At 41.0% G+C, this 21,651-nt stretch overlaps 1 protein-coding gene across 3 annotated transcripts in view; it reads right to left on the bottom strand.

Annotated features, from left to right (window-relative positions):
* The window catches only part of USP13 (ubiquitin specific peptidase 13), a 133,830-nt gene that overhangs the window by 80,399 nt on the left and 31,780 nt on the right, over positions 1-21,651 (bottom strand). For 2 of the 3 annotated variants that reach the window (XM_043990775.1, XM_043990774.1), the window contains exons 2-3: positions 20,426-20,551; positions 11,286-11,346 (exon numbers count right to left, since the gene is read on the bottom strand). In XM_043990775.1, coding sequence (XP_043846710.1) covers positions 11,286-11,346; positions 20,426-20,551 — 187 coding nt within the window. The remainder of the gene's footprint in view (positions 1-11,285; positions 11,347-20,425; positions 20,552-21,651) is intronic. The other variant, XM_043990776.1, reaches the window with a different exon arrangement.

The raw sequence follows: 21,651 nt of genomic DNA, 5'->3' as shown, positions 1-21,651 counted from the left end.
TAAAAAAAAAAGAAAAACTACTTCCAAGAGAGGACCACCAAAATCACAGGCCCAGTCCCCCCACAAAAAAGTACCCCAAAGTGGAACAGGCTTGCTCAGGAGGTAACAGGTTCCCCTTTCACTAGAGCGTTTAAGCAACAGCTGGATAACAACTGACTTAACTGAGAATATTGAAGGAAGAATTCTTTTTCAATTATCAGTTGAACTGGATGGCCATACAATTCTATGAGATTCTATGATTCTGATGTTTACCTCAAGAATATTCACAAATTCCCTTACTGGAATGCTGTCACATCTGTTTCCCAGATAGTTAACTAGCCAAAAGAAGCAATGCAGTGACACATCCATAAATGCACTTCCATGTTCTGGTTCCCAGTCCTGGGCTCATTTGGGCAAACCATATTATCTGGATAAACATTTGTTAAATTGGCTGGAGGTAAGCAAAAGAGCCTGCTATTCTTATACTGGTAAATGGAATTTTCTATTTATCTAAGCAGGGACCAAAACAATGCCTAAGGCAACTGCGTTTTTTCTCTCTCCTATTTCAGTATCATAAAAAAGATTTTCCCAAATAGTGAAAAGAAAGCTCAACTTATAGGAACCATTGAGATTTTGGCCACTCGTGTGAATTTTCTGAACACTACTAAGGCCAAGTTGATAGTGTACTTCAGACTTCAACCTATTTCACATAAACTACAGAGCAAGAGCTAAATGAAAATAACCTTCAGGGCACACAAAGACCAAACAGAAGTTAACATTTGTGACCTGAACAGTGTTTCTCAAGTTTTAAAGTCTTCAGGCCAATCTTTCTGCTTCTGTTAGCTACTTTTTAAAAAAGGGAAACAGAAAAATCCCACCAACCTCATTGGAACAGAAAGATTAATTTGTTGGCAATGACATCAATGAGATGATAATTGTATTTATTAGATACAATATCCATAAATCACTAATTCAGGATGCTGTGAGCAGCCCACGGTATGGCAGATGATGTGTCAAGCATAAGCAGCCTAATTTGACAGATGACCAAGCCAAGGACCACTTGGAAGCCCTGAGGACCACATAGGAACCACTAACATAAGGGAGAATTTCATTCCTTGTTTCATGGGTCTGCAAGTTGTCTCATCCCACTTAATGGCCTCAGTTTCCCTTATAAAATGGATAAAGGAGACCAAAATGAATTGGTAGCAAGCATTTCCTCTTGGGAAAATTAAATTAAAAGACTGCTATAATCTCTGAGCACCCAGAAAAGGAGTTGATGACTCAGAGATCTGTCCATGATTGAGTATTAACCTTCTATGGATACAGGCTTTTTATGAGGTTCTATCCTGATTACTCATGGACAGCCAATCCATGTGTTTGAGTCATTAAATATTTATTAAGAACCTACTAGGGGGCAGCTAGGTGGTGTTGTGAATAAAGAACCAGCCCTGGATTCAGGAGGACCTAAGTTCAAATCCGGCCTAAGACACTTGACACTTAGTGGCTCTGTAACCCTGGGCAAGTCACTTAACCCTCATTGCCCTGTCCAAAAAAAAAAAAAATTAATTAAAAAAGATTTTAAAGAACCTACTATATACACCAGGGACTGTGCTGAGGATACAAAAAATGGACTAAAATAGTCCCTGACCTCAAGAAGCTCATTCCCTCAAGGAGGGAATTAATATCCAAACAATTGTGTATAAGATATACACAGGACAAATAGGAGGTAATTTCAAAAAGAAGAGATTAATATTAGGGAAGACCCATAAATGCTTCTTGCAGAAGATGGAATTTTATCTGAGACTTGAAGGAAACCAGTGAAACTTGAAGGCAGAGATAATGAGGGAGAGCATTCTAGGGACGGGGGACAGCCAGCGAAAATTCAATTGTCAGATGAAATGTCTTGTTTGAGTAATGCCAAGTAACCCAGAGTCAATGGATCACAGGGTTCATGGAGGCGTGTAAAGCAGAAGAAAACTGAAAGATAGGAAAAGGCCAGGTAATGAAAAATCAAACAGAGGACTTTATATTTGATCCTGGAGATAATAGAGCCACTGGATTTTATTAAATAGGGAGGTGGCATGATCAGAACTGTGGTTTAGGAAAGCCAATTTGACAGATGAGTGAAGGACAGACTCGAGTTGGGGGAGATTTGTGGCAGGGAGATTGAAGTCACCCAGGCATGAGATAATGAGGGTCTACACCAAGGGGATGGCTGTGTCAAAGGAGAGAAAGGGCCATGTGGGAGAAATGTTTTGAAGATAGAGTCAAAGGGGATTGGCAACAGATTAGATATGGGAGGTGAGAGAGAATGAGGAGATCATGGTAACAACTAGATTGCAATCCGAGGAACTGGGAGGATGATGGTGCCCTCAACAGTAATAGTAAAGTTCGGAAGAGGGGAGGGATTGGGAGAAAGATAATGAGCTCACCACATAAAGGAGCAGAGAGGGAGAAGAAAGGGGGCCTAGAGTAGAGATGTGGGGGACACCCACAGTTATCAGGTAGAGCCTGTTATCTTCCAGATGTCAAAACTAGAGGAAGCCTCTTAAGCACATTGGAGAGTCCCTCAGAGATAAACATGTGATGGTACGGACAAGAGTCCCACAGGATTGGGGGGGGGGAGTAATGGAGAAGGAGAACGGGAAGGGAGGACACAGACAGGCAGCAATCTGTATCACTGGATACAATGCCCCTATCTGAAGAATGAAAAGAGAATGGCAAAGAGTCGAGTACTCCCTTCTGTATGGAGAGGGAGAAGGAAGGCCAGTGGCATCTTTTATTAAAAGAGTCAAAAATGTCTATCTCCTTACAAGAGTGGCAGCAAAGTGCAACAGATAGAAAGGATGGACTTAGAGTCCAAAAGACCCGAGTTTGAATCCTGCCCCAGACACCTGGTGCATCACCCTAAGCCTCGGTTTCCTGTACACCTCCCCACGTTGTTGTGAGAATCAAAGGAGATATATGCAAAACATTCTGCTGGCCTTAAAAAGCCAGTGAAAAGGGCAGCTGTTATCATTCTAGATTTCACTAGGGTTGCTCCTTCACCACAACAGTAAAGTGTCTGCTATTAGATGATGAGAAACAGCAGCTGAAATGACAGGAGGAAGGACAGTCTGCTGGAACACCTGACAAGACGTGCCTGGGTCAGATTTAGAGGAGTTACCAAGTGAAAGCAGTAACCACAGAAGTGTAACTGGATTCCCAATCAGCTCTGGTGGAGAATGGTTTGTTTCTCCAAATGGCTGTGTGTGGTTTCCTGAGTTCTAAAGAAAAACACAACTCTTAGGGGGAAGAAAACACCAATTCCCTCACACCTAAGGAAACCTTGCCCAGCCATGTGACATGACAACATTTTGTCTCACCTGCTTCTTGGAGAGAATCCAATCACTGAGTTCCTGAGAAAAGAGCAGCAACCTTAGAGTTGGAGGACCAAGATTCAAATCTCATCTCTCACACTTCCTACCTGTGTGACCTTGGGTAACTCACATCCTCCCTGAGTCTCAGTTTCTTCCTCTGTAAAATGAGGCAATTAACCTCCATGGCCTCTGAGTTCCCTTCCAGCTCTAGATTTGGGATGAAAAAGAAGAGAAGACCATAGCACTCCCACAATGCTTCAAGTATCCCTGACTTCATCCATAGAAATGCACTTCAGCTTGTTAACCACAGTAAACAGTCTGGGGATAGATCACTGATAGAGCCTCTGGAGCCTCATAAGATAGCTTTTTTCTCCATTGAAGTCCATGTCTGGGGACTCATTATGGCATGGGTAGGATGTGGGGTTCTCCAAGCCTAGGCCACCAGCACACACCCTCTGCAAGGGTCCATCAAACTAGGATGGCTTCCCATCCTAGAGGTACAGCATTTGATGACCAGTCTAGATAATTTTGGAGAGGTTCATTACTAGGTTGGCCACAGGCGGATGAAATTTTGGGCTGCCGAGTCCTCCAAGAACTTCTACTAAGTTTCAGAGAGGATGAGGTCTAAGCTGTAGGCAGGAACTGCCATTGGATGAAGTCAGGAATATCTGAAGTATTTAAGGGACTATATGGTCTTCTCTTCTTTTTCACTCTTCGAGCTTCCCCAAAGGAAATGCTGTTTGACTCTCCTATGGGCCGTGCCTTGAGAAGCCACAACTAAAGCCCAGGACTTTCCAAAGGATGGGGGACTTCAAAGAGAGGCCAGACAGGCCACTGAAGCTTAAAGCTGAAGACCTTTTTCAGGGAAGGCTCTAAGTCTAATGTGATACACCCAGTGCTAAAAACAAAGTGGGTGGGGGGAAAAGTAGGGAATGGTAAGAATGGTTCATATAATGCCGACTGAACTGAATATCAGATATTTCTTCAGTTGTTTATCTAGGTTTATCTTTTTTAAATAATGTAATATGAGACCAGAGGGAGATCATGTCTTCAAGGTTAGCATGCTAAAAAGGATGTAGTAGGAGTGTGACAAACTTTTGAATCACATGATTAAGACGATGCAGGATGAAGTGAGCAAGACCAGGAGAAAAACACAATGTCAACAACATTGTAAAGACGACTTTGAGAGACTTAAGAATTCTGATCAACCAATCAGGATTTCAGGGGACCATTGATAAAACCGGCTACTCTCATATTCTGACAGAGAGAGAATGGGCTCAGGATAGAATGAATTATGTATTTTTGAGCATGAACAATTCAAGAATTCATTTTGCCTTACTATGCTTATTTTTTTCTTCTTTTTTTCAGTTGGGAGGGAGGTGGGAAGAAATTTAAATTTTAGTTGAAATAAATAATCATACTTTTAAAGATGGAAAGAAACTTGGAACTCATCAAGAACAACTCCATCATTTTATGGTTAAGAAAGCTGAATGAAACCCAGAGAGGCTGAGCAATAGATGGGAATCCAGGTCCTCTAACTATGCATCTTGGTGTTCCTACCGAAGTGCTGCACTGCTACCCTTGTAGCACCAAATTTTTAGTGAGATGATGTTCCATATAGATCCCCCCGCCCCGTACCTGGAGGAGATCTGAAGCACTCAGCCAAGAATAAAGTCATGGGATTCCATAGCTTAAGGTATAGAAATTCTTGGAAAGGCACAGGCAAGAATCACACAGGATGAGAAGGCATGGTGAAATCTTCACCAGTGAAGAAAAAGTTCATAATGAGGACAGGGGTCTAGCTCAGTGCAGTGGATAGAGTGCAAGAAGGGGAATTGGATAAGTCTCTTGTTTTTCTTTTCTTTTTTTGGTGAGGCAATTGGGGTTAAGTGACTTGCCCAGGGTCATACAGCTAGTAAGTGTTATGTGTCTGGGATCAGATTTGAACTCAGGTCCTCCTGAATCCAGGGCTGGTGCTCTATCCACTACACCACCTAGCTGCCCCCAAGTCTCTTGTTTTTAAAAAGTCTCATCAGCAGAGTGAGGAGTGACTGAAGAGAGTTCCTGAGTTTGGTAGTTATTCTGTTGTAACTAAAAGCATTGCTTGATCTTTGCAGGACATTAGGCTGTGGATTCGGCAATCTAAAGAGTGTGGAATTAAAGGGCCCTGACTCTTCACTGTGGACAGAGCCTGTGTGACCTTGGGCAAATCCTCACTCTCACCCAATCCTATTCATTGCCAAGCCTTTCTCTGCATTCACATAACCATAATCCCCCTTCAGGTTCTCATCACCTTTTTGCCTCAACTGTTGCAACAGCCTTCTAACTAATCTCCCTGCTCCAAGTCTCCACACTTAGCATACTCCCTGGCATATAGGAGTCACTTAACAGATGTTTATTGACTTACTGACTGAGTCTACTCCAATCCATCCTCCACTCAGCTGCCAAGGAGATTTTTCGAAAATATAGGTCTGACCCCATCACCCCCTGCTCAAAGGGGCTCCAGCTTCTCCAGAATCAAATATAAAGTCCTTTCTGTGGCTTTTAAAGCCCTTCACTCCCGCCTGCATGCCATTCCTTGAACAAACCCATTTCCTGTCCCAACGCCTCTGTATTAGCTGTGGCCCCCGGCTGGACTGTTCTGCCCCCTCAACTCCCTCCATCTCTGGTCAAGTCAAAGCCAGATTTCTGCAGAAGGTTCTTCCCAGCCCCCCAGCTACTAATGCCTTCCCTTTTCTGGTCACCATACTTCTATTTAGCATATATCATCTATGTACCTACTTATTGACATGTCGCCCCCATCGGAATATATGCTACTTGAAGGCAGAAACTGTTAGGTTTTATCATTGGTGGGTTGGATTTTTGTTTTTGGCCTTTCTTTGTATCCTCAGAACTCTGATCATACCTGACACATAGTAAGCACTTAATAAATGCTTACAGATTGACTGACTGGCTTTTTTGGGCTTCTGTTGCTTCACCTGTAAAGTGAGGAGGGTGGATGAGATGATCTGTAATGTCCCTTCAGTTCCAAATCTATGATCCTACGGTCATTTGACATTTTGAGATACTGAAGGATTGTGCCAAGAGAATTCACTTTATTACAATTTAGAATATGCCTCTGTAAAACATTTATTCTATACATCAAGTTCTAAGTCAGGTCAGGAGAAAGCTCTAGATGCTGTAAGAGGGATTCTGAATACAAACCACTTCCCACAAATACAAACAATGCCTAATAATTCTGATAAATCACAACTGAGATATCGTGGTTGCTGGGGGAATTATGCTGTGTTTTAGAGGAGAGGAGAGGGATTTTGTAAACCTTCTAGTCTGAGTTGGTCTCAGATGTGTCTGAAACTATACAAATTTTGCTTGTTCTTTGGTGTGGCCTTGGATAAGAACTGAGATAGAGGAAAGCAAAACATAGATGATCCTATGATCCTAGGTGAAATGAGGGCTTAGCCTAAAATGGCATTACTCATGTCAAGAAAGGGAAATACACTCACTGGTCTTCCTTCTCTGCAACCACAGATGGATGGTGGCAGAAAAGTCCTGGGAGAAAACTAGGTTCTATGCTCTTAAGACTGTCAAAATATTGTAGGTCTGGGGAACATAGTCTTCTCTGCCCTTAAACTCTCCTAATATTCCAAGGACCTTGCTCAGGGTTATTAACTACTAGATGTTTTCACAAGGTTCGATGTGAAAGGCACCAAAAAGTCCCTTCCCAATAACCTGTCAAGTTGTTTAAAAGTCTACTCAAGAAGCCATCTCCGTGGTCCTAGTTAAAATGAAAACATCTGGCCAAGAATCAGCCACGAATACCCTAATATTAATTAGCTCAACCCACTTGTTTTCTCCCACCAGCTTAGCTGGTATGAGGATCCTTTAGCAATGCACCCAAGTTAGACATGTTTAGATAAGGGAGCTGGGGAAAGGTCTAAATTAGAAAGCATGGCTCAAGGAGGCCTGTCTTGGGTACAGTACTATCTATGTTAGTCCACAATAGAAGGGCTTGGGAAGCCAGGAGGATGCTGAGTGTTGGACACTGGAGTAGAGAATGGGGTACAAAACATCAAGAGTAAGGAAGAAGAGTGATGATATAGCCCAAGAAAATTAAGGAGAAAAAAATAGATGATAGATAGGTAGCTAGGTAGATAGGTAGATGATAGACACATACACACAAATATCTATCTATAAATATATAAACATATTTATATATAATTATGTGTGTATATTTATATACATATATACATTATTTATGTACTATACATATTATGTGTTTGTATATAATATATATAATATAATATATTACATTATATTATAATATATAATAATACATATATATCACCATATTCCAAGAAATATTTACCTCAATATCTAGTACCCTCCCAGACTGGTTCATATTTAACTCTGTATCTATTTACCTTGTTACATTACATTACATTTATATTCTCTTTCTCTCATATATATATATGTGTGTGTGTGTGTGTTTATAATACATATGTGTGTACACATAAACATGTGTGTAATATATGTATGTGTGCATATATATACATGTGTGCATTTATGCTACCTCCCCCAATAAGAGTTGCTTTTCTTTCATTTATCATATTTATACCCCCCACACCTAGAATGGTGCTTGCACACAGCAGGCACTTAATAAATGCTTTTGATTGACTGACTGCTTCCTGCTAGCAAAGAACTAGAAGCAAAGTGTGTGTTTGTTGCCTGGGAAGAGTCTGAACAAATAATGGTATATGAATGTAGAGGAATATTTTTGTGCAATAAAAATGTTGGCTCCAAGGTATTTGGAGAAGCATGCGAAGACTTACATGAACTGATGCACAGTGAAATAAGCAGGAAAAAATATGCACAATGACTACAAAAATAGGAAACTGAAATCTGAGTAACTGAAAACACAGATAACATCATGAAAAAAAATGATAATGAAACATGCCTCCATTCTCACAAAAGAAAGGCAGAGGGCTACTAAGACTGAATACGGTATGCACTGTCATTGTCTGGGCTTGATTTTTTTTTTGGTCATGGAGAAATGCTCAGTGCGTGAGGAGGAGGATTTGTTTCCTTTCTCCTGGGAGGAAACATGATATAGAGATAGAGGGGACAGGTGGATATATTTTTAAAAGGAAAAAAAAATCAATACAGATAGCAATCGTGTAAAAAAATATATTACCCAGGAAAGAGGAAGAAAATAACCCCGAGTTCCCAAAAGGCTCTAAAAAATAATGTGCAGAAGGGGATATGGGGAAGGGACAAGAGCTCATTTTTATTCAATGCTTTAAATTGATCACAGCTTCCTCTGACTTTTGGACTGTGACGATAAGGAAATTAGTTTAAATATCAACTCCTGAGTTTCCATCACAGCTCATCCTTGACCTACCTGCCCAGAGTTTGACTTCTAGATACTGGTTTTATTGGGCGCTTATCCCGTCGTTTAATTCTGAGATATTTTGGTGGCAAGAGCACCAGAACAATATCCCCTGACATAACAATCCACACAAAGAAGATAAGGCTCTTCAAAGTGGAAAACACTGGATGGCCTCATTGATCATTCTGATTCAGTCAAGGGAAGTAATAAATGTGGGTCCAAAAGCCGGACAAATTCAGCCAGGCAGTGACCCTGATTTCACATAACAAGCTTGAAATAAGTCACTGGTTCTAAATCTGACTTGAGATTATATTACAGTCAACCTTCCATTAGTTATGGTAGGTGGGGAGTCCCAGTAGCAGGTATCCCCAAAGCTTGTTTTGGAATAGGAATCCCCTCAGGGCTGTTTAATCAGAAAATTACAAACCTAGAAGTGAAAGGAACCTTAGAAGCTAGTTAGCCCAACCCCCTTGTTTTACAAATGAAGAAACAGCCACCACTTTTTCTACTCTACCACATTAAAGAATCCGTGAGTTTATCAACTTGGGTGCTCCCAACTTGGACACTTGGGGTGTGGGAGACTATAGACCACACCTGTGGCCCCTGCTGGGGAGCTCAGTTGGGGTATTGACACAGGTTGGTGAAGGAAGGGAAGGAAGGATAACTACCATCTGTAGATTCCTATTTTAACTAATTCTTCTTGTTAATCAGGTCCTGCTCAGCCCAGTTATTTCTATGCATAAATGTGGTGCCCTGGCGCAAGGCCCAAGTTGTCCCTCCCTAGTTGTGACTTTGGGTTTGTGATGGGTAAAACTAAATGTGTGTGGTTATTATTATTACAAGAGGCTCCCTGCTGTAAGAGCATGGGTTGACCTCTGGTAATAATAATATTTTCACAGGTTCAAATCACAACCTCCATATGCCCCCTTCCTCTATTTTATTCTTTTTTTTTTTTTTTGGTGAGGCAATTGGGGTTAAGTGACTTGCCCAGGGTCACACAGCTAGTAAGTGTCAAGTGTCTAAGGCTGGATTTGAACTCAGGTCCTCCTGAATCCAGGGCCAGTGCTTTATCCACTGCGCCACCTAGCTGCCCCCTTCTATTTTATTCTTATCTACGTCTTTTCTGTAAATTCTCCTACATGCCTTCCTTTGGTTATTTCTTACTTAGGGGTACTGATGTAACACTTTGGGGTCTCTCATTCTCTCTATATGACTGGTCCAAATACTGTCCCCTGAACCTCTGGTTAGGGGACAAGAATCTGTGGAGGGCTGTGAGATGGCAGTGGGAGACATTAGGAGAAGGAAAGCTGGCCGGGACTGAAATGTTGACTAGAGACAAAACGCACCAGGCAAACATGCCGTGGGAGGATCGTCCATTTGTTAATTTCAATATCACGTTAAGAATTGGAAAAATCAGAGAAAAGAAAAGAGAATGAATTACGGGGGGGGGGGGGGGAAGTAAGGCTCAACACTGAGTCCCTAAATGACTTCTCTGGTTAAAAAAAAAGAACCATGCCCAGTGAAGGTCCTTACATTCCCGTGATCACGTAAATGGTATAGTGTCTTTCAAACAAGAATCCAAAAAATGTGTTTTGTACATTAATCCGCTCCCAAAACAACTGGTCCCAAGAAGATAACAAATAGAGCTATGATTATCCCTTTTTTGCACCTGGGGCAACCAAAACAAACCACACCCCAGGAAAGGAGGTGGGGGAACAAAGCCTTGCCCTGCAGAGAGGGATCAGGGCCCCTGAGATGCTGGAATGTATTGGTTTTGTAAAAAAAGCAGGCTAGGGCAAGGAAGGAGCTCATCCCTAGCTTCTGATAGTAATGAATTATCCTTACCAACCAGGTGCTAAGCACAGTTGTGTATTCACTGCTGAACCCCTTGTCACCACCTTCGGGGCAGAACCCTATTGCCCCACCCTAGTTAAGCTCTGACAGAAAAGCATCTCATCATTTTCTACCCTGAGAAAACTACACAGGGAGAAGATGAAGGAAAAGCTTAAGCAATGTCTTGTTTTTAAAAAAGAGAGAGAGGCATTAAATAAAAATCTGTTCAATCAAATTGAATTTGGCCAAGATTACACACATCACAAATCAGGCCTGGTGAGCAGCGACTCCCAGAGCCTTCCTCAAAAGGAGTTAAAAACAAACTGGAAGCAGGCCAGCTCAAATCCCAATCAGGGAAGTAATTATTAAATACTTAGCAAATGTTAAATGCTATCAAATGAGATGACACATATATAGTGCTTTACGAACCTTAAAGCTCTATATTAATGCAAGTTATTAGTATTATTAAATACAAGAAAGCACTTTGCAAACCTTAAAGCACTTTATCAATGTAAGTTATCATTATCATCATCATCGTTATAGATTTAACTGAGATATTGGCACAAAGCGCCCTTCCCCACTGATTGGAACCAAAAGGGAATGGAGCCAAATCAGCAGAAAGAATGAAGCCTGCATCTTTCCTCCATACATGTCAAAGCCACGCCCACAACACAGGTTCAAACAAAAGGCACACACAAGGACTATGGGAAAACAGCCATTTACAATACCTAAGAATAGCTTGGGATTCCTCCTTTTGGGTAAGACGCCACCAGATGCCCCTGTTACTTTCTGGGGGGGAAAAAGAAAAGTGAGAAGATACATAGTTGAAAACCAGTCTATGGCGCAAACAATGTTTAAGTAACATAGATGAGCCCAAGGAGACGCAACACTTTACAGAGGACCAAGAAGAAACATCTACACTACATGGGATGTTTCAAAGGTGACAGAGGGCTCCAGGGGCCGGGGGGGGGGGGGGGCGGCCCGCGTGGAATCCTAACGGGGTGAGTGGCATGAGTAGACTTTTAGAACCAGAAGGGGATTTAGAGACCACCTAGTCCAGCCCTAGACCAAGCTGTTGGGGACCTAAAAGAAGATCATTAATGCACTGCAGCTAGGTTTTTAATTCTAAGAGGAATTCCTGTCTCTAATAAGTAGGAACAATCCCTATGATGGAGTTGGGTCCCTTAAGCACTAAGTGGTGTCTTTCCATATACCTTATAATTTTTTTTATTGGCATCATAAGGAAAATATGGGTTAAAGCAGTGGTGCTAAACTGAAATAGAACTGGGGCCACCAAACCATACATAAGGATCCCTTCCTGCTGCATGTTGACTTAGAAAACCACATAGTAACATCGTCGGTGTTCTATCGTATTTTTGCTTATTTTGTTAAATAGTTCCTAATTATACTTTAATCTGGTTTGGGTCCTACCTGGGAATGTTGGGGGCCTCAATGCTGACGTGGTTTGACACCTCTGTTTTAAAGTATTAAACTAATTTTTGTTTGTTTGTTTTTATTTTTATATAAGGTTTTTTCCATAACAAAGTATTTATAAAAGTTTGCACATGAAACTGAAAATCTATTATGGACAACGTGCTATTCCATTAACATATTATAATAAAGTCATATATATAAAATGCATCTATAATAAATGTCTTTTTTTCTCCTTTTCTTCCTTCCCTTCCCCCTAGTATTATGTTGTTGCTTTGTACATTGTACATTTTAGCACTGTATCGCGCGTCTGGAACTAGAAGGGACCTCAGAGTTCATCTAGTCCAACCATCTCATTTTACTGATAAGGAAGTTGAAGTTTAGTGAGTTGCCCAAGGTCACAGAGGTAGGAAATATTAAAATATAAAAGGTATAGGATCATAGATTAAAAGCTGTAAGGGACCTGGGAGGCTGTTGAGTCCAGCACCTTTATTTTACAGAAAAGTGACTTGCCCAAGGTCATATAGCTAATAAGTATCAGAAGTGGGATATGAACATAGCTCTTCCTCTTTTCAAGTACTCCACAATGCTGAAATCCCAGATCCATACCACCCTCCACCACCCCCCTCTTTCTGTCTCTAACTGGATTCAGAAAATACAAAAATTGGGAGCATAGAATTTGGAGTGAGATATCTTCTGATTGAATCTCCTCTTTTACAGATGAGAGAATTGAGGGCCAGGGAAAGGAAGTAAGTTGCCCAAAATTACACAGATAGGCAGTAAAAGAGAGAATTTAAACCCAGGTCTTCTGATACCTTTCCACTCTACTACCTGCCTTTCATTAATTACAATGTGATTGAAAACACAAATCTAAAATCAAGGAAGATGAGTGTTATAAAAGCTGACTAGCAAATGAATTTTTAAATGTTGGCAGAATACTATTTCCCCCAAAATTCTGAATAATATTTTCACATATTAACTATACAATAGAAGAGAGAGAAGGGAATAAAAAAGAAAAGTGAAACTGTATCAATCAATCAACAAGCATGCATTAAATGCTTATTGCATGCCAGGCCCTGGACACAACTGGCTGATCTGTTGATATGATATGTAAAATAACAGCTACATTCAGTTATAAAATGCATAATAGAAGTTACAAGGGATTAAAACCAGTATGTACCCAAATAGTGGGTGGTGCCTGTGGGATCATAGATCCTGAGCTAGAAATTGACCTTCGAGAACGTTTAGTTCACATCTTTTACTTGCAGATGAAGAATTTGAAGACTAGAGAGCTTAAGCCATCTGTCTAAGATCACACGGATAGTAAGAGCCAGAATTTGAACATGGGTCCTTTGACTTCAAATCCACTAGGTGGTATATTACCAACACACCACACCACCTCCCACAAATAAATTCTATTAAATTCTGGTTCATATGGATGTAAGTACTATTTATATCTTCCATATAAATTTTGAGCACAGAAAAGCTTTTTAAAATCACTACAAATAGAGCTTGGGGGGGGGGGCGCCTTAAAACTGAACTAAGACTTTTGGGACATCCTGTATATTTTTTTAGATTGAAATGCTTAGATGTAAATACTTCTTTTGGATTACTTACTATCTCTTTAACATTACATGAATTATTTTAAACAGAATCTTGACTTATGATATATAGTTATGTTGTATATAACTATATACAAAATTTAATTAAGCCTAAACAGAAAGAAAGCTGAGAGGTCAAGAACAGAACATGTGACACTATGGGCTGATGCACAGAAACAAATGAATTTTTGTGTTAGTGGGGAGGTTTGGAGGCAATCAGGGTTAAGTGACTTGCCCAGGGTAACACAGTCTGAGGCATGATCTGAACTCAGGTCCACCTGACTCCGGGCATAGGGCTCTATCCACTACACCACTTAGCAGCCCCAAACAAATGATTCCTCAAAGGGTTTGCACACGCAGCACCAGTTTAAAAAGCTAGAAGGCCAACCTTGAAGTCAGGATGACCTCAGTTTAAATCCCACCTCTGACACTCAACCACAGTGTGATTACGGCAAATCACTAAGCCTCTCTATGCCTCAGTTTCCTCATTGATGAAAGAAGGATGCTCATTTCTGGGGTATCTGCCTCACAACTTGCTGAGAAGCACAGTCATTCAAAAAGCATTTAATAAAGCACCTAATGTGTGCAAGGCACCATGCTACACACTGGAGACCCAGACAAGATGAAAAAACATTCCTGCCTTCAAAGAGCTCATTGTCTCTTACAGCTCAAATGGGACAATCTAAGTAAAGGGCACTGCAAACCTGGAAGCACTATGTAAAAATATAAATTAGCATTATTATTACTATTTCATAGGATCACTGCTCTTAAGCCAGAAAAGACCTCTGAAGCCATCTGGTTCAACCTCCTGATTTTTACAAATGAGGAAACTGAGCAACTTGCCCAAAGTTATACGGGGCAGAGGTTGGATCCCACAAATAGAAGCCAAATTGGCTTCTGCTTATTACCCTCTTCCTTTCTGCTAAGCTTGGGCACATGTCTAAGTGTGCCTGGTGGGCAATGTGGCACCTGGTAAGTAAGCCTGGAGTAGGGAAGGACAGGGCAGGGAAAGGGGAAAGAAGCCTAGGAAAGTAAAAATGTGAACACTTGACAATCCCCCCTCAAAGCGAGATGGTTGTCACAGGCAGGATGGAAGGGCAGCCCCTCTTTTCGTACCCTCTTTCGGGAGCCTCCAATCTCTGAAACTCAGCATTGTGACTCCTCAGCTCTTTATTGTTACAGTCATCTCTCCATTATCTCATCAATCAAGGATGGGGATGAGAGAGATAAATGAAATACACAGCTCATACATTTTAGTTTCAACATCTTCTCCCATTGGAATTTTTTTTTTGCACAAGCCCATTTGCTGTTGGCTAGAAAGGGTGGTGACACTGAAAAGTTAATTGCCTAAAAACAGAAACTGACAAAAAAAAAAAAAAGCTGACACCCTAGACGTAGATAATACACAAACCGATTCTTTGGTTGGAGAATAACTAAGACCTAAGATGGAGATAGATGAGGAATGGGGGAGCTCCTTGGACATGCTCAGTTCTTTAGAATATGAAAACTATTTATTATTATTATTATTACATTGATAATAATAATAATAATAGCCAACATCTACATAGCATTTTGAGGTTTGCAAAGCACTTTACAAGTAGCATCTCTTTTTATCCTTACCACAACACTGAGAGAGGGGTGTTATTGAGGCACAAAGAGGGTAACTGACTTGCCCAGGGTCATACAGCTAATAAGTGTCTGAAGCTAGGTTTTAATTCAGGTCTTCCAGACTCCAGATCCAATGCTCTGTACACTGTGACACCTTGTCCCCTCTGATCACAGGGACATCAGACTACTGCCTGCTGGACATTCTGGTATCCCTCAGGAGGCACTAGACTGACCTAAACAATATCATCACACCAGCCATATGGGGAATGATGAGTAAGCCATCCAAGTTACTAACACTCATGAAAATCTAGATTAAAGTTGCCCTCGATGGAACGGACCCAAGGCACCTTCACAGGCATGGCTCTGTTTTCATACCAGATGTTCTTCCCTGGGGGACCCAGGATTACAGAATGCTAGAACTTAGAACTGGAGGAACCTTGGAGATTATGTTGTCTAAGCACTTCTTTGTATAGATCAGGAAACTGAGGCCCAGAGAGTTCCTTTGACTTGACTAAGTTCAAAAGGTAGAATTGATGGTATCATAACAACCCCTTGAGAGCTGGAAAAGACCACAGAGGCCACTGGGTCCAACCCTTCTGTTTTGCAGATGAGACAGCTGGAGCTGCCACTGGTCATGCAGCTGGTAATGTTTGAGGCAGGATTTGAACTCGGGTCTTCTGCACTCCAAGGCGAACATTTTATCCATTATGCCCACCCAAATGGTCAAGTACAAAATTCAGTGTTGCTTCCAGCACACCATGCTTCGAGTCAACTGTCTTTCTTGACAAAATTTCAAATCGCCAAGACCGTAATATAGCTCCTTGAACGACATCTATCACATACTCAATACTCAAAACTACTAGTCTCCCTGAAACAAAATGTATTCTATTTTCCCAAAAATTCCTCACTTCACACACCAAAAAAGCAATGGTTCCAAAAGCAATTACAACTCTCAATATTGTTTGTTTTTTTTTTAAAAGGGAATTTAAGATGAGAACATAGAGAAATTGTTAGAGATGGAAGGAACTTTATGATCATCAACCCAAGCCCTTGATTTTACAAATAAAGAAACTAAGGCTTGGGGGGGGGGGAGGAAGGTATCATTTGCTGTTTTAACATCCCTCCCCCTTTTGTTTTTTTAAGAATTTTTAAAAGGGCTTTATTTCAGGGGCAAGGAAAAGAATTGCCGGTAACCTAGGCTAATTTCAGTAACAAAGGGGGTTAGTAGCAGAGCCAGGACATGAATCCAGGTCTTCTCCTTCCAAATACATCCTCATTTCCTTGAAGGCTCAATTCAGATGCCACTTCTTCCCATTAAGTTTTCTCAGACCTATCCCCTTTTCCCAGGTGAATGAGATGGCTCCTTCCTCCTTTTCCTCCCAACCTCTCTCCTGGCCTGTTCCTTATCACACTCTCCCTTATATCTTGCTTACTTGTGCCCTATCTCCCTTTCCCCCATCTTAAATGAAACTCTACATAAACTAGGTCTATGTCACATTTATCTTTTTATCTTTTCCCAAATCACACAGTCAATACTTAACAATTACTTGATGAATTTGTTGGGTTGGATTGAATTAATCACTCTGAGAGCTTTCGAGTGATTTTTAGGGAGACAAATATGTCCCAGATAGATTAAGAATTCAGATCTACAGCCAACGACACAGATTCAGAACACAAGAGAGGTTGGTCAAGTCTAGCCAAGGATCTGTCAGATTTAAGAAAGTTCCCATGGCTTCCACCAGCAGCTGGAATGCAAAGAAGCTGCAGATTGAGGGTGACTCCCATCTTAGCAAGTTCAAGGCCAATATCACTGCCAGAGGACACAGTCAGCTTTCACCAACTGTTAGAAAGTTTTCCATTAAAGAGGACAGACTCATGACAAGACTTCTGGCCACACTCCAATACCCAACCAAACTTGTTCTACATTATCTCACATACTGTTAAGTCAGAGACTCCATGAGGAAGCACTTGTGTAGTGGGGAAAGAAACAGGCTGGGCTTGGAGTCAGCAAAGAGCTAAGTTCGAATCCCACTCTGACAGGTATGAGACATGTGACCATGAATGACATTTCGTCTCTGCCTCCGGCAACTCACTAGGAGGTAGCTACTGAGTCACAGACACCAGAAGGATCTACTCAAGGGAAGGCACCACTTCTGGTTCCTGGAACACCACTCCCTCCCCCTGATGCTCAACAGAAATTCAACAAATGGTAACTAAAGGAACAAGAACTACATTCCCCTAGATTTTAGTCCTGGGGGGAAATATGGGTTGTTGTTGGTTTTTTAATCAAAAATAAAAATACAACTAGAGAATCAGTTGATCATATTCTTTTATTATCTATTTATCCTCATGCTATTCTGGAAGGTACTGGATCAGCATGAGGCAATGGCCTGGACTAGGAACAAGGGCTGGCTTTGGAGTCACAGGTTGGTGGTTCAAATCCTGACTGTAAAACCTTGAATAAGCCATTTCCTCATCTCTACATGAGGACACTAGATTACCATGGCAGTGTGGACAGCCTTTGAGTTAATCCTGACTCTGCCACTTGCAAGTATGGGATGTTGAGCAGATTCCTTAGCCACGCCCTTGATCTAAAAGCTCCTGTGGCTCAACTGAACAAAGAATTCCCACCCCCAAATGCCATTAACTAAAATTATATCAGCATCTGCCCCTCCCCCACCACCCTAGGCTCCAACTGTCCTTTAATTCTCTGAATAGCCTCCAAGATCCTGGGGCCCAAAGAGTTCAAGGATGCCATCAGGGTTTACCCCAGAGAGGTAAACTCCACATGAATAGAAGCAGTCTGACTCAAGCCACCACCCTGCAGACGATCTTCCTAGATTTCGTGTGGTGTTTTAGCATCGAACTGGCTTGTCAATCAATCAGTCAATCAATCATCAATAAATCACTGCCTCAGTGTTCATAGCCAGCAGGCACACACTTCTCTCCATTCAGAGGGGGACAGAGCAACATGAAAGATGACCGCTAAGAGCCTGGACCCAACAGTTATGGTTGGACTTGAAGTTTTCTCTTGTCTTCCAATGTGGAATCGAAATCACAGCCTCTCAGAGCTATGAGGAATCTCAGAGGCCATTTGTCGGGGTGCTACCCGAACAAGCACCCCCTCAACAATACCACCAACAAGGGGTTGTCAAATCTTCACTGGATGCCCTCCAATGAAGGGTAGGGTGGTGGAATCAGCATTTGGATTATTTCCTGTTTCAAACTATCATAAACTTTATTTCCAACATGTTTTGTCATCTAGAAACGTTAAAAAAAAAAAGAACAAATTCTGGACTTGCCTTTAGCATCTTTCTGGTGGGCTATTCTTCTTTTCTAGTGGCCAAGGAATAAAAATCGGCCCCGACATGTCTCTTCTGCTCTTGGGCAGTTCTGAAGTGTCATTAGTTCTCTTTTCCCATTCATGTGACTCAAGCCCCCTTTTCGCTTTATACTATTTGACATGAAAGGACTAACTCCTCTGGGGTTCAACTGTGGTCTTTATAATTCTCTTAGTTCCTAAATTCCTTAATAGTAGCACCTGCTTCATTTTTTCCTTTGCATCCATTTTGTCCAGCACCCAGTAGGTACCTGCTGAACTGAACCACATTTTGAGATGTAAACCTTCGGGCCTGCCTAGCTTAAAAGCTTCACCCTGTATGGATTCAGACCAAATTCCCTTCTCCAATACGACAGGATTGATCTGATCTTGGATGTCAAAGCACTTTGCTCACTTCCCCCTCAGCAATCAGTTAGGAAGCATCAAGAAATTTCATTTCCGGGCTTGTATTTCAAGAGCCTAGCACAGTGCCCAGCCAATAGGAAGCTTTTAATAAACGTTTATTGATTGCGTTGATGGGACACTCCATCCCCTTCCTTGTTGCCCTTATGGAGCAGTTGAAAGAATCTTTTCTTAAGTCTACAGCCTCTTCCTCACAAGTCAGGGGGTCCAGAATGACCATCCCACCCTGGGCACAGACCTCAGAACATGGTGGACCAAGGAGAGCTCCTTCTTACTGGGAAGTGAGTAGTCCATAGGCTGCACACCACACAAAGCCCTTCACCACCAACACGTATCACAAATACTTGCTTTCAGGGGAAGAATGTGAGCAGCTCTATTCCCAAGAGGGCCCCTGAGTTTTTCACCAATAAGCAGGGCTAGGCAGGCCCCACCAAGCCATGCCACAACACCCTGCTTGCTCAAGAGAGGCAGAAATGGGAGCTCCAAGCTGGATGAGCTCCAGAGGTTGTATACCAGAGACTGCAGCTCTGAGCCTTATTAATTTCCTCTATTTGTAAAAACTCAGATAGTTCGAATAAATCACTAACCTCCCAAAATGCAAAGATTCTGTCGTTTGGATAGCTTTTCACTTTTATATTTCAATCTCCTTGACCTAAACACAAAGGCCAGATCTGAACTCTACAAGGACCAAGACTTGCAGGGGTTCCTTTTACTTCACTATTTCAAAGAACAGAGACTGCCTCAACAGGGGTGCTCCCTCCCCCCAGGCAAAGGCAGAATGGCTTCTTCCAACTTCTGGAAAGTTTCCCAATGAACAGGATGGACCAAAGCCAAGATTCCACAACACCCTCCACTAAAGAACCAAATTTGTTTTCTAACATAGTGCTTATCTAACATATTGCTTTCTATTCAAAACATATTGTTCTCTTAACATATTGCTAAGTAGCATAGCCCATGAAGTAGTGTGGCCTATTGGGCAGAGTGCTGGGCTTGGGAGTCAGAAAGGCCAGAGTTTGAATCCCACCTTTGCATTTAATAGTTGTGTGATATTGGGCAAGTCACTTCACCACTCCCGGTCTCAGTTTCCTTATCAGAAAATGGGAATAATAAATCTCAATGGGATGTAGAGAGGCTTATCTGATATGAATAGCATAAAGCACCTTCTAAACTTTTGAGTACTTTAAAAAGTCAACATCATCTGACTTTGAAACATTTCATTGCTTGTAAATAAATGCATCCTCAGATCTAAGAGGGCACCAAACAGCTTCAATCAAAATTTTAGAGGGAGGGGAGGGTGAAATTAATGGCTGGAATCCAGAGTTGGAATGATCAGTAGATTTCAAATGTGGGGTTATCCTTGTCTCCCCAACCAGATAATCTAGAACTAGTCAAAAAGAGTCAGATCATCCATGGAAAATAATATGAATACATCTTGTTCATCAAGACTCAGTAAAACACTTCCCTGGCCAATCCATCTCTCACCTACCTCTCTTATGTGTCTTTTCAGATGCATGTATACACATTGTCCAGTTTTCCGATAGTGCCTTTCAACATGTTCCCTTCCGAAGGCCAGGAACGTATTCATGCACACATAGAGACCTCCTTCTGAAATCTGGAAGACAGGAACAAGTCAAGTTACCCATCTAGACAAATGAGCAAAGACCAAGGGAGTCTAGAACCAGGGGCCCATGGAGTCCCCAGGGTTCCAAGAATAGATTTCAGAGAATCTGTAAACTTATTTTTTTAATATTTTGATAACTGCATTTCAATAAAATTAGTTTCCTTTGTAATCTTCTGTATTTTATTTTATGCATTTAAAAATTTTCTTCTGAGAAGGGGTCCACGAGACCACCAGAGGAATTCATGACACTAAAAAGACTAAGAACCCTAGATTAGAAGCAAAATAAAAAACAATTCAAGCAAGGAAATTGAAAAGGTTTGTTTTTTTCCTGCTTTGAGTTTTTTTCTCCCTTTCTTCTGATTTTCTTCTTTGTAGACTTTGTAGACTCATATATCTGCCCTCTAAAATGGAAGGTCCAAGACCTTGACCGCTGGATGACCTTTGGCAAGTCAACTCAATTTTCTGGGTCTGTTTTCCTAATATGTAAAATGAGGGATTGGATTAGATGACCTAAAAGATTTCTTCAAGGTATAAATCTATTATTCTACAATTAACTGAAATCTTAAATATTTCAAAGGTGGTTAACAGGAAAGTCCAAAGAGAAAGCTAAAAAAAGATATGATGAAACACTCTTCCTTCTTTATGGAACAGAGGACAGGTACAGAATACTGCTTTTTCTGTCAACCAATCATCAATCAACAAGCACAGTGTCATGTGTCTACTAAGGGCCAGGATAGGGATACAAAACAAAAATGAAATCATCCTTGCTCTCAAAGGGCTTACATTCTATTGGGCAAAACAACATTATATACATATATGTACATACAGACATGCATACATTTTTTTCATATATACACCGAATGTGTATATAATTATTTAAATATCAATACATTCTACATTATTATGAATACAAAAATAAAAATATACATTATAAATATTCTATAATATAAATATTGTTGTTGTAAATTAATATATATGTACATATTTATGATAACAGACTTATTCATGTTTTCTGTTTATTGATATTTCTGTTTATTTTATATATAGTGTGTAAATAAAGCATAAATGCAAAATATAATGCAGTCACTGTG

This window comes from Dromiciops gliroides, chromosome 3 (genome assembly GCF_019393635.1).
Source record: "Dromiciops gliroides isolate mDroGli1 chromosome 3, mDroGli1.pri, whole genome shotgun sequence".
Lineage (NCBI taxonomy): Eukaryota > Metazoa > Chordata > Mammalia > Microbiotheria > Microbiotheriidae > Dromiciops > Dromiciops gliroides.
This window is presented reverse-complemented; position numbering and strand designations above follow the sequence as displayed.